Source organism: Vombatus ursinus, unplaced genomic scaffold, assembly GCF_900497805.2.
Source record: "Vombatus ursinus unplaced genomic scaffold, bare-nosed wombat genome assembly UNPS02005236.1, whole genome shotgun sequence".
Taxonomy (NCBI): domain Eukaryota; kingdom Metazoa; phylum Chordata; class Mammalia; order Diprotodontia; family Vombatidae; genus Vombatus; species Vombatus ursinus.
In genome coordinates this window covers 7800361-7816219 of record NW_020945014.1, presented here as the reverse complement: position 1 = coordinate 7816219, position 15859 = coordinate 7800361, and the positions used below count along the sequence as shown (strand labels likewise).

General features: G+C 38.5%; 1 protein-coding gene across 1 annotated transcript in view; it reads right to left on the bottom strand.

Moving 5' to 3' along the window:
- Positions 1-15859, bottom strand: part of COL22A1 (collagen type XXII alpha 1 chain) — a 523255-nt gene that overhangs the window by 102385 nt on the left and 405011 nt on the right. The window contains exon 39 of the mRNA XM_027845270.1: positions 9785-9862. Coding sequence (XP_027701071.1) covers positions 9785-9862 — 78 coding nt within the window. The remainder of the gene's footprint in view (positions 1-9784; positions 9863-15859) is intronic.

The following is a 15859-nucleotide window of genomic DNA, read 5'->3' as shown; positions in this document are numbered from 1 at the left end:
AAGAAAGAAAGAAAGAAAGAAAGAAAGAAAGAAAGAAAGAAAGAAAGGAAGGAAGGAAGGAAGGAAGGGAGGAAGGAAGAAAGAGAGAGAGAAAGAAAGAAAGAAAGAAAGAAAGAAAGAAAGAAAGAAAGAAAGAAAGAAAGAAAGAAAGAAAGAAAGAAAGAAAAAGAAAACAACCAATTCCTGCCTTCAGGGAGCTCATATTTGATTGGAAGAAATCGAGTGAATAATAGGGATGACTAAAATTTCACTAGTTTTCTCTTCAAATTGTTGTGAGGACTAAAGGAGATAATGAGACAATGGTTGTGAAAGTGTTCTTTACAGATGTGAGCTACCAATAGGAATGGGAAGAATTCAGTGTGTTTTTGTGGTGTGGTACAGTGGGACTCCAATCTTCCCTATACTTTTGGCAAGAGTATTCTGAAACACTAAAGGTTCAGACAGTGAGATCAGAGGCAGCACTGAGATTAAAGTACTTTTTGTTTGTTTATTCGATGGCTTGTTTTTAAGAAATGGTTTACAAATGGAAAGCAAGAAACCAAACAACTGTCTCAACAGCTATTATCCTCTCAGGTATAATGGGGCAAGGGTTGACAGACAGAATCAAAGCAATCTGCCTTCCTTTCCTGCAGCAGAAACCAGCAGTATCTGCAAGAAGCCACTTGGAGAATTCTACAATAAGGAGAAAATAAGTACCTTCAAACCAGTGTCTTCTGGGAGAGAATTTACTGGAAATCCCAAAGTCCTGCACTCAGGAGTTGCCTGCAAAGTGTTTCTTTCTATAATAGTAATTCCTGTTTTCATAGCACTTTGTAATTCAAAAGGCTCTTTTTCTCAAAAAAAAAAAAAAAGGTAACTTGAAGCATAAGTGTCACAATTATCAATAATCCTTTTTTTACAGATGAGGAAAATGAGGCTTGGGTAGGATAGATTGGGACTGGACCTATGATTTCATTGGTATAGGGAACTCCTGGTGAGCAGACTCCTTCAACAACTTCTCAGAAACTTACAATTTTAAGGTGTTGCCTGGGGGGACTGAAAATTTAAGTAACTTGCCCATTGAGACCCAGCCAGTATGTGTCAGAGATGCTTTGAGGCCTTCTGCCTCCAAATCCAGAGTTTTTCCTCTTAAACTTTTTCTTTTCCTTCCCCATCTCTCTTACCTTACCTCACCTTTGAACCTTTTTTTCTGTCTTAAATTCCTGGGACATAGAGGTTTAGGCCAGCAGCCAGAGAAAGGACATGTGGAAATCTGATAACCAAAGTCCAAGTTGAAGTTCAGTAAAAGCAGTGGAAATATACCAAAACAAGATTAGATTTATAGCCTCTGGGGTGGACCTGGCAAATTGCTTTCAGTTGATCTCTCTTTGAGAGGAGTGTTTCAAAAGTGATTTATAGTAGTCTTTTTACTATGAGGTATGGTTAATTGTTTCCACCATTAATGAGACTAAGCTTTATGCTAGATGGACCCATAGATAAAAGGGGTTAAGTTATATTAATATATAAAACCACAGTATTTAATTTCACAATCCCAGTACGGAAAGATTATATGGAACAATGGAAAGGGATATAGTTATATACAGAGCAAGGGTTCTTAACCTGGGGCCTCCAAGGGGTCCATGAACTTGGATGGGAAAAAAATCATAACTTTATTTTCATTCATCAGTCATTGAAATGCAGTATTTCCTTCAATTATGCATTTAAAAGCAAAATATTATTTTGAAAAGGAACCCATGGGCTTCATCAAAAGAGTCTCGGTTTCTCTCTCTCTCTCTTTCTCTCTGTCTCACACACACACACACGCACACACACACACACACACGTTAAGAACCCCTGATCCATAATCAGGCCAGGTTCAAGCCCCGTTCATATGATGTAACATTTGATTTTTTTTTAATTTCTCAATTTTTAGGCAATTGGGGTTAAGTGACTTGGCCAGGGTCACACAGCTAGTAAGTGTCAAGTGTTTGGTCTGAGGCCAGATTTCAACTCAGGTCCTCCTAACTTCAGGGCCGGTGCTCTATCCATTGTGCCACCTAGCTGCTCCATGATGTAACATTTGGAAAGACACTTGTGAGTATAGTATTTAGGGTTGAGAGGATCATTAGAGTATGTTGACTCCAAACCCATTATTGTTGAGGCCGAGAGAACAGAATTGTCCAAATTCCCAGTGAATGACAGAGCTGGGACTCCAACTCAGATCTCTTGACTCCAAATCTAATGGCTTTCCACTATATGACATGCCTCCTTGCCTGGCAGTCCTAAAATCAGTAAGCACTCAGCTCAGTAAATCTGCTGCGAGCACTTTATCTCTTTGAAACTCAGTTGTCTTATCTGTAAAAATGGGGATAGTAATTATGCCTAAGCCAAAGCATTTTATAAACTTTAAATATCTATGAAAATGTAGCTATTGTCCTTGTTGTTATTCCAAGAATCCTTAGTTCTTTCCAGTAGCTCTCAGTGCCACCTTCTACCTACGTCCTTCTCTGATTCTCCCAGTTGCTGATGCCTCCCCATGCAAATTACCTTGTGTTTATTTGTATATATAGTTTTTATATGTACATATATTCTTTTTCTAGAGCATGTAAGCTCCTTGAAGACAGCTGTCTTGTTCACTTTTGCCTCTGCACCTCCAGTGTCTAGCATAGTGCCTGGTCACTAAGTAAATGCTTATTGAGCTATTGATTACCATGTTGAACGTGTGGTATGCTATGGCACAGGGCCCTTAATGCACCGACTGGGATGGGATGGCCATCCCTAATAGTTAAAAGGCTCAGAGTAAACCCAGTGCTCAGTGGATGATTTGCCTGGAGAGATGAGGGACCTCCCTGTTTCTAGCTTCTTATTGACTTTCTGACTCAGCTCTTACAATTTATGACTGCCTCGAGTCATTTAAGGTTTGAATCACAGAAGCTTAGATTAGGAAGTAACAATGGAGTTCACCTAGTTCCATGCATATCTGAACAGGCATCTTTACCATAACATTCCTGAAGACCAGTCATCTGCTAACCTTCGGTAATAAGGAAACACATTAATCCCCAAGGCAATTCTTACTGTCATGATGTATTTTTTTTCCTTATATTGAGCTGAAATCAACTTCTTCAGTTTCAATCACTGTTTCTGGCTCTGCCTTTAGGGTCTAAGAAGGAAAACAAAAAACAAAAAACCTGACCTTTCTTCAATGTGGCAGTACATCAAAATACCATCTCTTCCTCAATCTTTCTTTTCCCAGGCTAAATATCCCCAGTTTCTTGAGATTTTGTTGGTCCTAAGTTGAATCACCATTCCTGGCATCATGACACTAAGCTAGCCATATGATGTTCACTCGTAACCCTAGCATCTGTACTTCCTGACTTTCCCTCTGCCTGCATCCTTAACATCATCCATTACCCAGATCAGCTAAAGTACTGCCTAGCCAGCTGGGGTGATGTTGCCCTCTGCTGGTCATCACAAAACTTGCTGATGAAAGAAACACTTCATTCATTTGGTCTCCTTCCTCAAACCGCTATACACCACTATTATGTCTAGATGTAATCTACCAGTTATGTCTTACAGTTCATTATGTCTACAGACTTCAAGGTTTACAAAGTAATTTATTCACAATACTCTATGCCTTAGGTAGTATAATTATTATCTTAACTGTTCTACAGATAAAGAAACCGTGCAGCTTAAATATCAACTACTCCAGTTCAAGACCTACTCTGATGCCCCAACTATTAGTGATGTGTTCTCTGGAAAACAGTTTGATATATTTTGTATTTATTTATCGGTGAACATGTTGCTTCCCCTTGATAGAAAGTAAGTTCTTTGAGGGAAAGGACTGTTTTGATTTTGTTTGTATCCCTAGCATATAGAACTCTGATTTAGTAGGTACGTAATAAATACTTGTTGAATGAATGAAAATTTAGTGAATTAATCACTTGTGGAAATGCTTGTTTTATCCCATAAATTAAAAATAAAATTAATTAATTTAAAAAATTAAGTGAATTGCTCAAGTTCTCAAAGCTAGTAAGTGTCAGGGTCATAACGACCCCATTGGGCCTTTTTAGTCAAAACTTTGTCTTTTTTCACTGTACATGCTGTATTTCAGCATAAGGTGGTCAGGAATCATCTCTACTGAAATGAACCTAAGAATAGCTCCAATGAATCTTAGAATTGGAAAAAACTTCATAGGTCACCCATTCCAGACTCCTAGCCAATGCATGAATCATATCTACAGCATACCAAATGAATGAGCATTTGGCTGATGCTTTGACACCTCCCGTAACAGGTGACTCACTACTTCTTTTGAGCTCTGGTAGCACTTTAACACTTTCTTTGTAGTTCTCTCTCTCTCTCGCTCTCTCTCTTCATATATAATACACACACACACACACACACACATATATATGTGTACATATGTGTATATACTTATATACTTATATATCTATGCAACCTCTCTATATAATTATTTATATATATATATAGTATGCTATCATCTTTTTATATAATTATAACAAAATACCTATAATTGTAGTTATATATACATATGTGTATATTATCTTTCTATATAATTTTATTACATATATGTGTATGCTATTATCTCTCTCTACACACACACACACACACACACACACACACACACACACACATATAGTTATAACTATTAAATGCATGAATACAAGACCCAGCTCAAATAACATCCATTCCATGAAGCCTTCAGTGATTCCCCAGGTCAGAAGTTATTTTTCCCACCTCAGATCTCACAGAATGCTTTGTTTGTACCTTTCTTAAAGTATTCCCAATATTCCATTTTGCATTTTAGTTATTTCTGTGTTATTTCTCTTTCTTTGTCAATAAACTCAGGGGGGGCAGTGTTGGTAACCCATTGATGCATCTAATATTCACTTAATAAATGTTTTGTTGAATTGGATTAAATTTGAGATCTTATTGCTATATTGCTCTCTGGGGACAGGAAATAAATTTCATTTATCTCTGTATCTCCCCTGTTCCAATGTTTTACATGAGGTACTCTACATAATAATTATAAGGAATAACGAATAAATGATTGAATGAGAAATCATATGAAGCAACACATATAACAAACAGGAATCATGGCATTGAGGGCAGAGATCATTTGTATTTCTTGAAACACTAAGCATAGTGACTTATAACTTCAATGAATCTGTTTAATTAATGGTTATTGAATAACAATGGATTTTGGCACATCTTATTCAGCACAGTATCTGGGAACATAGTGGAGGAAAAGAGTCCTGGACATGAACTCAGAAGATGAGGTTTTGAGCCCCTGTTCTGCCATTTACTTATTAGTTGTGCAACACCGGCCAAGTAATTTCTCCTCTAAGACTCAGTGTTCTTACCTACAAAATGGAAATAGGTAGTATTATGTCTCATGGTTGTTGTGTGGAACAAGTAAAAACAATGTATGAGAAGCTTTTGACAAATTTTGAAGCATGGTATTTATACCATGTGGAACTTCATTATACTAACTATACTTTACTTATAATTTTACTATACTAACATCTACATGGATGTTCAAGTGGTTTCTGAATCAATGCATGCTTTTGTTGTTCATCAGATGCGTCCAACTCTTCGTGACTTTATGAGGTTTTCTTGGTAAAGATACTGGAGTGGTTTGCCATTTCTTTCTCTAGTTCATTTTATAGACGAGAAAAGTGAGAACTAACTTGCCCAGGGTCACTCAGTCAGTAAGTGTCTAAGGTCAGATTTGAACTCATGAAAATGAGTCCTCCTGATTCCAAGCCCAATGCTCTATCGACTGTGCCAGTTTTAACATAAAGTTAATTTTTTTTTATATTCTAATGATGTAAAAATTGTTGATCTATGCATAGTAGATATGGTAAATCTATTAACCAGTATATTTGATTACCCAGAATATCCCATCCTCTGCCCCCATATATCAAATACTATGTTTTCCTAGCCACTGATGGATATAGAAGGGGAAAGAGGGCACCACTTAAATATATGCACAAGGTTGACACTATCCAGAGTACAAAGTAGGATTCAAGAAAATTGGAGAGGACTAGTCATTCTTGGGAGAAAGTGTTCAGGAAAAAGGGCAAGAATTATACTCATGTTCTCAGATATCTAATTAAAAGTGCATAAGATATGAATAATAAATAAATTGAACTAGAGAACTGAGTAAAATTTAAGAGAATACAAGCCATTCCCCAATTGATAAATGGTCAAAGGATATGAACAGGCAGTTTTCAGATGAAGAAACAAAAGCTATCTATAGGCATATGAAGAAACGCTCTAAATCACTTTTTTTGTGGGGGGGGAGGCCGCTAGGCAACGGGGTTAAATGACTTGCCCAGGGTCACACAGCTAGGGTTGTGTCTGAGGCCAGTTTTGAACTCAGGTCCTTCTGACTCCAGGGCTGGTGCTCTATATCCACTGTGCCATCTAGCTGCCCCCTAAATCACTTTTGATTAGAGAAATGCAAATTAAAACAACACTGAAATACAATTTCACACAAATCAGATTGGCTAATATGACAAAAAAAATGATAAATGTTGGAGAGGATGTGGGAAAATTGGGACACCAATGTACTCTTCGTGGAATTGTGAACTGATCCAACCATTATGGAGAGCAATTTGGACCTATGCCCAAATGGCAACCTAACTGTGCATATCCTTTGATCCAGCAAAACCACTACTAGGTCTGAATCCCAAAGAAATCATAAAAAAGGGGAAAGAACCTAACTGTGCAAAAATATTTACAGTAGCCGTATTTGTGGGGGCAAAATACTGGAAATTGAGGGGATGCTCATCAGTTGGGTAATGGCTGAACAAGACATTAATTACATTTTATGAATGTAAAAGCATTTTCAGATTTCACAAAAAAAACAAAAACAAAGAACACAACCTGGAAAGAGCTGTACATATTGATGCAAAGTGAGATGACCTGAACAAGGAAAACATTGTACACAGTATCAGGAACATTGTGTGATGATCAAGTAAGAATGACTCAGCTCTTCTCAGCAACATAATGATCTAAGACAAGTACAAAGGACTCATGAAGGAAAATGCTATCCATATCCAGATAAAGAACTGATGGACTCTGAATGCAGAATGAAGCATATTTTTTTCACTTACTTTATTTTCTCATGTTTTTTTTTTTCATCTGTTTCTTCTTCTACAACTGTGATGAATATGGAAATGTTTTACATGATAGCACATGTTTAAACTATATCAAACTGCCTATCTTTTTCAGAAGAGGGGAGGGAAAGGAGGGAGAGAGAAAAATTTGGAACTCAAAATCTTGTAAAAATGAATGGTAAAAATGTTCTTGATATGTATTTGGGGAGAAAATACTATTTTAAAAAATTGTAGCATAGTCTCTTGCTTGGTGCATACATATAGTCAGTTTTCTTCCTGCTATTTTCTTCTTGGATTAAAGTTCCTTTAAATAGATTAGCAAGATTCCAGCAAACACTTACTTTCATTACACTGGATGCATTCCATCCCTGCCCAGGAAAAACTATGTTGTAAACCATGGCCCAGAAAACCAAATTCTATTCTCTGACACCATCTTCTCAAGCAGGTATTCACTTTCCAAATCTGTCTCTTCTGAATCCCTTGCCTTTGATGGACAGCAGCGATGTGAAAACACCATTTATGTCACTAAAGTTTTAACCAAGACTTCATACTCTATATTCTTTCTGACAATATCATTTCTATCCATGTGGATCATCAGGAAATAAGTGGTATTCATCTGTTTTGACAAGACTTGGGAATTTCTGTCTTGACTCAGACATGTACCCCAGGAATAAAACAGCTTTCTCTATAACTGTTGTCCAATCAGCACATAACCACCTCAGTATCTCCTCTGTCAGTATCATCAGCACTTCTATTTGTGTCTTTTTCCTCTGATCTTTAATAAATGATCCTTCACGCAAAAACAGCATGGAGTCTATAGTGTGATTCTTTGGAAGACAAGTAGGCATTTCCTCTTTGAGTCCTTTCACTTGAAGAAGGGCTTCATGAAGTTTTTTTTTTTCTTTCCTTCCTTCTAAATGTTTGTATTAACATAGGCATTGGTGTCAACTATACTAGCCCCTGGTGAATGACCATCAACCCTGTACCGATTTCAAATGTAATCCAGTGGTTCAAGACCTCTTGGGAGAACAAGGTAAAAGATGGACCCAGAGAGACTACATAAACAGAGAGGTAGGGGATATATTTCCCTGAGTTTTCAGTTTTGTAATTTCTTTTGTCTTTGGAGAGACTTCTATTCTAAGATTTTAATAAGCTTACACAAAGAAGTAGCAGGAAGAAGCTGCCAGTGAGAACGAACTCTTTTCCTGGTGTGTGGCCAAGATGCAGCACTAGTGTGCTGATTGCTGATTGAGCAGCTGTAATCAGGGGAAAGCAAAGGATGAACAGAAACCTCTGCAGAGCTATGCATGGAGGTGAGGCAGACCTCAAGTTGATGTGGTGTTCAGACTAAATGGGAGCAGAATGTGGGCAGGCAGAGGAAACACAGAATGGCCTGAGCTAACAACGGGGTGATGATTGGATAGAGTGAAACCAGTAGTCAATCAATAGTCAGTCAATAAATACTTATTAAATATCTACTGTATGGGACAGCTAGGTGACACGGTGGATAGAGTGCTGGACTTGGAGTCAGGAAGTCTCATCTTCACATCTGGCCTTAGACACTTAGTAGTTGTGTGAACCTGGGCATGTCACTTAACCTTATTTGCCTCAGTTTCCTCATCTGTAAAATGAGCTGGAGAAGGAAATGGCAGTATCTTTGCCAAGAAAACCCCAAATGGGGTCACAGAGTCATACCCAACTGAAATGACTGGAGAACAACAACTATTTGTTATGCGCTATTCTAAGCTCTGAGGATACAAAGAGGCAAAAGATAGTCCCCACCCTCAAGTTGATCACAATCTAATGGAGTTGCTATTTATGGGATCAAAAATAATGCTTGTCCACAGATTCTTTCTCACCCTGCTTCTTCAGAGCACGTGCTGAGGAGTATATGGATAGTTTTAAACCTTCCCAATCCCTTTGCTTTCAGTTCCTCCCTAAACAAACTGAGAGGGGTTAAGGGAAAGGAAGAAGAAAAAAATCAATTTAAGTTTCAACATTATTGCAACTATTTGAAGCAATGTTTTATTGTTTAATTGTATTTTTACGCCATCTGATTGTTATATCATATGGCCATTACAGTGAATTGTTTAGTATTATGAATTTGGAGTATGTGTGCTATGTTTGAGGGAGTTAATCCATACCACAGGAAATGGGGATTTGACAGATTGGATGACAGAGACATTTTGAAGTTTTGGTAATTTTGAGTATATTCCAGGGCCGTATCTTCTAGATTTCCTTTGATTCTGCTGGCTATCTCAGTGACTATCAGCCAAGACTCCTAGAACCATGAGGAATTGGGGAGAGGGTGGAGAAAAGAGGCTATTCAGCATAGTATGGAGCACCACCTGGTGACCAAAGAATATACTACGCCCCCTTAGCTGAGTAAATAATTGACAGTCCAATGTGACAGCATGTTCTTTCTGAAAGAGCAAAGAGCAAGGGAACAAGTCAAAGGTGGTAACAGTTCTCACTAAATGTACCTCTTGGTCCTGTGACCAGCACTTGCCACCAACATTCTTGTAAAATAAAAATACGACATTTATGAGACCCTTACAAGCGGAGGCACTGGAAAGGAATGGAATGATACTGTACTAATTCACCTGGAAGTCAAGAAATATATCATAGTTTGCTGCAGAGAGAAGTTGGGTTTGACTACTTACAGGAGGGCCTGCTACTCCAATTCCTGAACCTCCTCTATTTCCAGGTTGGCCAGGCAAACCTGGAGCACCTCGGTCCCCCTAGAACGAAGGAAGAGCAAGTTTATAAGATCAGCACTTCAAGTAGTAGCTAAAACAGTTCTTCACCCACCAAATTCAGCTATAACCTTTGACGCTTAAGATCATATTCATTTTCCCCAATTCAGCCATCACAAGACAGGAGGTGGTATTTGATGGGGTCAGAATCTGGGCCCCAGAAAGGAAAAACCCTGGACTTTCCCACATGGCCACATCTCTGGCGTTCCCCTGAGGCTATAATCCCATCAACTGGCCTTTCATTGTGGCTACATCCAATCTCCCCTCCATTGTCTTACCTCCTATAGCCCCTGGCCATTTCCCACCCTTAATCCTTGTTAGGCTCCATTCTCCCTTGGCCAAGAGGTCCAGGACCCAGGAGTCCTGTTAGCCACTCCCATCCAGATCTCCCTAGGCCCTTCCTCCTGTCACCCCAAACTACTTGGCCACTCCTAGATCCCTCCCACAGTCTTTCTGTATATAAGGTCCATCCATTAAGATGCTTAGATTTTTAAAATCTAGCCACTGCTCAGATTCTTATAATCCAGCCAATAGCTTACTAATGTTCAGACTCCTTAAGAGTTTGCCCAATATGATGGATGTTCAAATAAACCTTGTCTTTGGCTGAAAGAAGGCTTGGGTCGAATTCTTTCGGGCAGGACATGCGTGTTGTGATTTTGGGGTCCCAGGACCCCCTGAACCCCTAAAACACATCAGTATTTAGTCATTTCATTATCCTACTCACCTGCCTCCCAACAAGATCTGTCTTGTCAATGTTTCTTTGAAAATTCTACCAATGAAGTCAACCTAACCACACTTCGAGCTCCCTCTCCTGCCCAGATTTTGATTTTTTCTCCAAGCTAGACCATACCCATCAACCAAACCATATGCCTAATTCTGATTATATGTCCCCAAACTCAACCACACTCTCCCTTTGATCATATTTCTCTATCTGACCACACAGATCCACAGCTATGAAAAATCAAACTTGAGTACACTACAAATTCTGATTATTACTTTACTGTAAGTTTGGATTCCTCCTCCCTCAATTCAAACCAGAAACACAGCCGTCATCTACACTAACTCTTCCCCAGTACATGAATTCAACTCATAAAATCCTTGACAAACAGTCATCTGGCAAGCCTATCTCTGAAGACCTCTTTTAATGGAGAATTCCTTATATCTGAAGACAGTCCATTTCATCCTTGGATAGCCTTAATTTTAGTACATGTTTTCTTATATTAAACCCAAATTAACTTTCCTGTATCTTCTAACCACTGAACCTATTTCTGCATTCTGCAGCTACATAGAACAAGTCTATTCCTTCTTCCATATTTTGAAATTTCAAAATTTGGAAGGCCACAGTTTTTCTTTCTGCCTCATGCAAAACTTTTCTTTTTCAGGCTATATGCTCTAGTTCTTATTGATTTGCATGAATATGATTTTAAGGTCCTTCACCATCTTGGTTACCATCCTCTGGGTGCATCTCCACTTATCAAAGTCCTTTCTAAAAGTAGCATCTAGGATTGAACACAATATTGTAGATTCCCATTTGACCAGAGTAGAAGACAATGGGACAATTCCCCACATTCCTTCACCCTTTATTCAATACTAATGTGACTTTTACCTAAGGTCAGATGAGTGTTTGGGAAAGCAAGGTCACATTATCGAATCTCAATTGAATGTCTCTATATCTTTATCATTCAAACACTACTCAATCTCTAATGAATTGAAATGGCCTTGAAATTTGGTTTTAGTCACTACCTTTCTACAAACATAGCACCCTCTAAAGTGATCAGTGACCTCTTAATTATCAAAACCAATGGCCTTTTCTATCTTCATTCTTGATCTTTGTATGGCAACTGACACTATTAGTGATTACCCTAAATACTTTCTCCTCCATTATCTTCTGGTGACAATGCACTCTCTCCTGGTTCACTTATGTGCAGGACCACTTCTGGGTTTTGTGTTTTGTTTTTGTTTATTTGTTTTTTTTCTAACTCTTCTCCTTTTTCTTTACGTACGGGTGTCATTCTGACCTGTTTTCATATTTCTCTATTCTTTCTCTCTTAGCAATCTTAGCCAGTTCCATGTCTTCAATTATTACCTGCATGGAAGTGATGCTTAAACCTACATGTATTTTTAATTTCTCAGTTGAATAGCAGTCTCATGTCTCCAACTAACTGCTGCACATTTCCAACTGAGCATCCCACTATTATTTAAAATTCACTATGTCCCAAACTGAACTTGTTATCTATATTTCCAAACCTGTCCCTCTCACCAATTTCTCCACTTTTCCTGTTATCCAGACTTTTATCCTCATAGACAAATCACAGCAAGGGGACATAGTGGCAAGGGAAGATCCAGAGAAAAATATAACCTCTCAGAAATGGAAAACTGAATTTAGGACCAGTCAGAGGTGGTAGTAGTTGTTGTTTGTGGGTGGTTTCTTTACTTTTTTGATAGTACATTTCATTCATTTTCCTGCTTGTTTTGTATTATACATTTTAGAGAAGGTTTCACAGACCATTAGAAAGAAATATTATTTATATACATACAGTCGATGACCACCCACAGGGTTTCAGAGGAGAGAATGAGGCTGGTGACTTTGCACAGCACTCCCTCACTTAAGTCCAATTCACTTGTAAGTCATGGCATCACCTTCCTGATGCCATGGTCCTCTTCAAGAACAAAGGACAAACAACAGTACGTGAAAATACCAGCTTTTTAATGACCAGAAGATTATCATAAGGCACATGGAAGATAGTGTCACTGACTACAAAGGATATGGGCTTGGAGTTAGGTGATGTGAGAGCATTAAGTTTTAACACTAACTATGGGATAGAATGTTGGACTTGAAGTCAGGAAAATAGGTCAGATCCCTGCCTCTGATACTTACCATCAATGTGACTATAGGCAAGTCACTTAAACTTCTTGAGCCTCATCTGGAAAATTGTAATAATAAAACCTGAAGTGTCTACCTCAAAAGTTGTTGTGGGGCTCAAAAGAAAACAAAGGCAATACACGTCACAGAACTGAAACTGTGAGATTCTAGAAGTGTTGTTTGTATAGCAATAACAGAAATTAGCAACTATATGAAAGTTACTTAGCCTCAGTTTCTCTCATCGTCAAAACTGAGGACCATTGACCTTCCTCATCCTGCTTTATAGGTTCCTTACGGCCATATAATTTTTTGTTTAAAGGGCCCAAAGAGATCATGTAGTGGACTATACCCTTCAATTTTTACAGATAAAGAAACTGAGGTCCAGAAAAGTTTAGTGACAATCACGGTCACCTAAGGAGTAAGAATCAGAGGTTTAGGATAATATATTTTGAAAAACAAATCCAGGGTTAGTTTCATTATATCCTAACTATATTGCAAGATCATATACGTGAAATCTCTCCGGGAAATAAAACATATAGCATGGTACAGTTGTTAAAATGTAGAACTTGGAATCAGAAAGACATGGGTTCAAATCCTGCCTTTGACTTCATGATCACAGGTAAGTCATTTAATCTTGATCTGCTTCAGTTTTCTCATATATAAAATGAGGATGATATACCAGATGCCCTCTAAGGTCGTTTATAGCCCTAACTCAACCTATGAGTCCATGCTCATATGTAGTGATGATAAGGGAAACTTTGTCATTTTGGTACTACTTTTTGAGGATAAACTATTTTTACCAAAATAATTCCTACATTGTACAGGTGATTGGACTGCTGGGGATTGGGACAATCTCACTTCAAGGTTCCTTCCAGCCCTAACATTTGGGGAACCCTGCTCTAGCTTTATATCCTTCATAACTCCTAAAATTTATGATTCTCTAATTCTAAGATTCCATGCAATGTTGTTTGGCATAACAAAGTCTAGGACAACGGACTGGGATTCAGAAAACCTTGATTCTAGCCTCAGTTTACAACTAACCAACTGTATGATCTGGTATAAGTCACTTTTTCACTCCGGTTTTCAGTTTCCTAAGAGAGGCAGCATATGACATACCACAAAGAGCATTAGAATATTGGAATCAGGGAGACCTGAGTTCAAATCCTGCCTTAGAAACTTGCCAGTTGTGTGACACTTAACCTTTCTGTGCCTCAGTTTCCCTATTTGTAAAATAAGGAGGTTTAACTCAATGCCCTCTAAAGTCCCTTCTAGCTTCAAATCTATGGTCCTAACAACTTCTATAAAATGAGGATTAGAGGGATGGACTAGAATACTTCTGAGTTACTTTGTAACTCTGATATTCTATGATAATGAATTCTGTATCTCTGTCTAAAAGCAGCTTACCCCTGGGAGGATCAGATTTTAAAGCAATTATTCCTACACTAATAATAGATAGAAAAGGGAAAGAGCTCCCTGGACATTCCCTGGAGTCCAGGCCTCAACTGCTCTTTTCAGAATATTTGCTGGTCTTTTGTCCATTTTTCCGTGTTATGGCTCATTGAAATTCTGACCCTGTCCTGGGGAAATAGATCCCCAGCTTAATAGCCCATATTTTCAATACCCAAGAAATGGTTTAGATGCTATTTCAGTGGAAGTTAAAATGGAAGGTTAAGCAATAAAAGGGTGAGTGCTTGTGGAATGGAGACAGTAAAGATGCAATGTGTTTACTCTCTGTTAAGACGCTGGGGAGTTGGGGAGGAGAGAAGGACAAACAAGCCTTTCATAGGCTTCTGAGTAATCAAGCAGGGCATGCCAATGAAGCAATGGGTAAAGAAAAAATCAGGCTTAATTTTCAAATTTGATGACATTATTTGCAGCCTTTGACCCTTGACTGTACAAGATAAGGGATGTAATTTCCCCTAGTCTGCTGCTTATTCCCTAGTGTCATACCTCCCACTCCACATCATCTGCCTCTCTTCCCAGTGCCGCTGTCGGAGCAGCAACAATTAGTTCCAAACCACACTCTCGCGGCATCATAAAATGTTAGAGCTGGAAGGGACCTCAGTTCAGGGGACACTGGAACATAACTACAAGTAATGGTAGAGACTAGTGAACATATGATACTAGGATAGTTAGTCAATAAAGATTTATTAAGTACCTACTATGTGTTAGCCACCGTGCTAACTGCTAGGGATACAAAAAAAGCAAAAGATAGTCCCTGTTTTTTGTTTTTTTTTTTTTCATGGTAATTTTTTTATTTATTTTTTTGTTTTCAACATTTACTTCCACAAGATTTTGAGTTCCAAATTTTCACCCCATCTCACCCCTCCCCCAAGCCCAAGATGGCATGCATTCTAAATACCCCTTCCCCTAGTCTGCCTCCCCTTCTATCTCTCCCCCCCTTCCCCTTCAATTTTTCTGTAGAGCAGGATGGATTTCTGTACCCCATTTCCTGTATTTCTTATTTCCCAGTTGCATGTGAAAACATTTTTTTTAAACATGTGTTTTTAAAACTTTGAGTTCCAAATTTTCTCCCTTCCTCCCTCCCCACCCACCCTCATTGATAAGGCAAGCAACTAAATATAGGTTATATATGTGCAGTTATGCAGAACACTTCCATAGTAGACATGCTGTGAAAAACTAACTTTATTTCCCTTAATCCTATCCCACCCACCCATTTATTCTATTCTTTCTTTTGACCCTATCCCTGCTCAGAAGTATTTGCTTCTGATTACTCCCTTTCCCAATCTGCCCTCCTCTTTATCATTCCCATACTCTCTTGTCCCCACTTCCCCCCCTGTTTTCCTGTAGGGTAAGACAGATTTCCACACCCAATTGAGTGTGTATGTCATTCCCTCCTTAAGTCAAATCCTATGAGAATAAGATTCACTCATTCCCTCTCACCTTCCCCCGTTTTCCCTCCACTGTAAGAGCCTTTTCTTTTCTGTTTGTTTTTTTTTTTTGTGGGATAATTTACCCTGTTCTGCCTCTCCCTTTCTCCTTCTCCTAATATATTCCTCTCTTACCTCTTAATTTTATTCTCCAGATATGACCCCTTCATTTTCAACTCACCCTGCGCCCTCTATCTATCTATCTATATCTATATATTCGTACATATA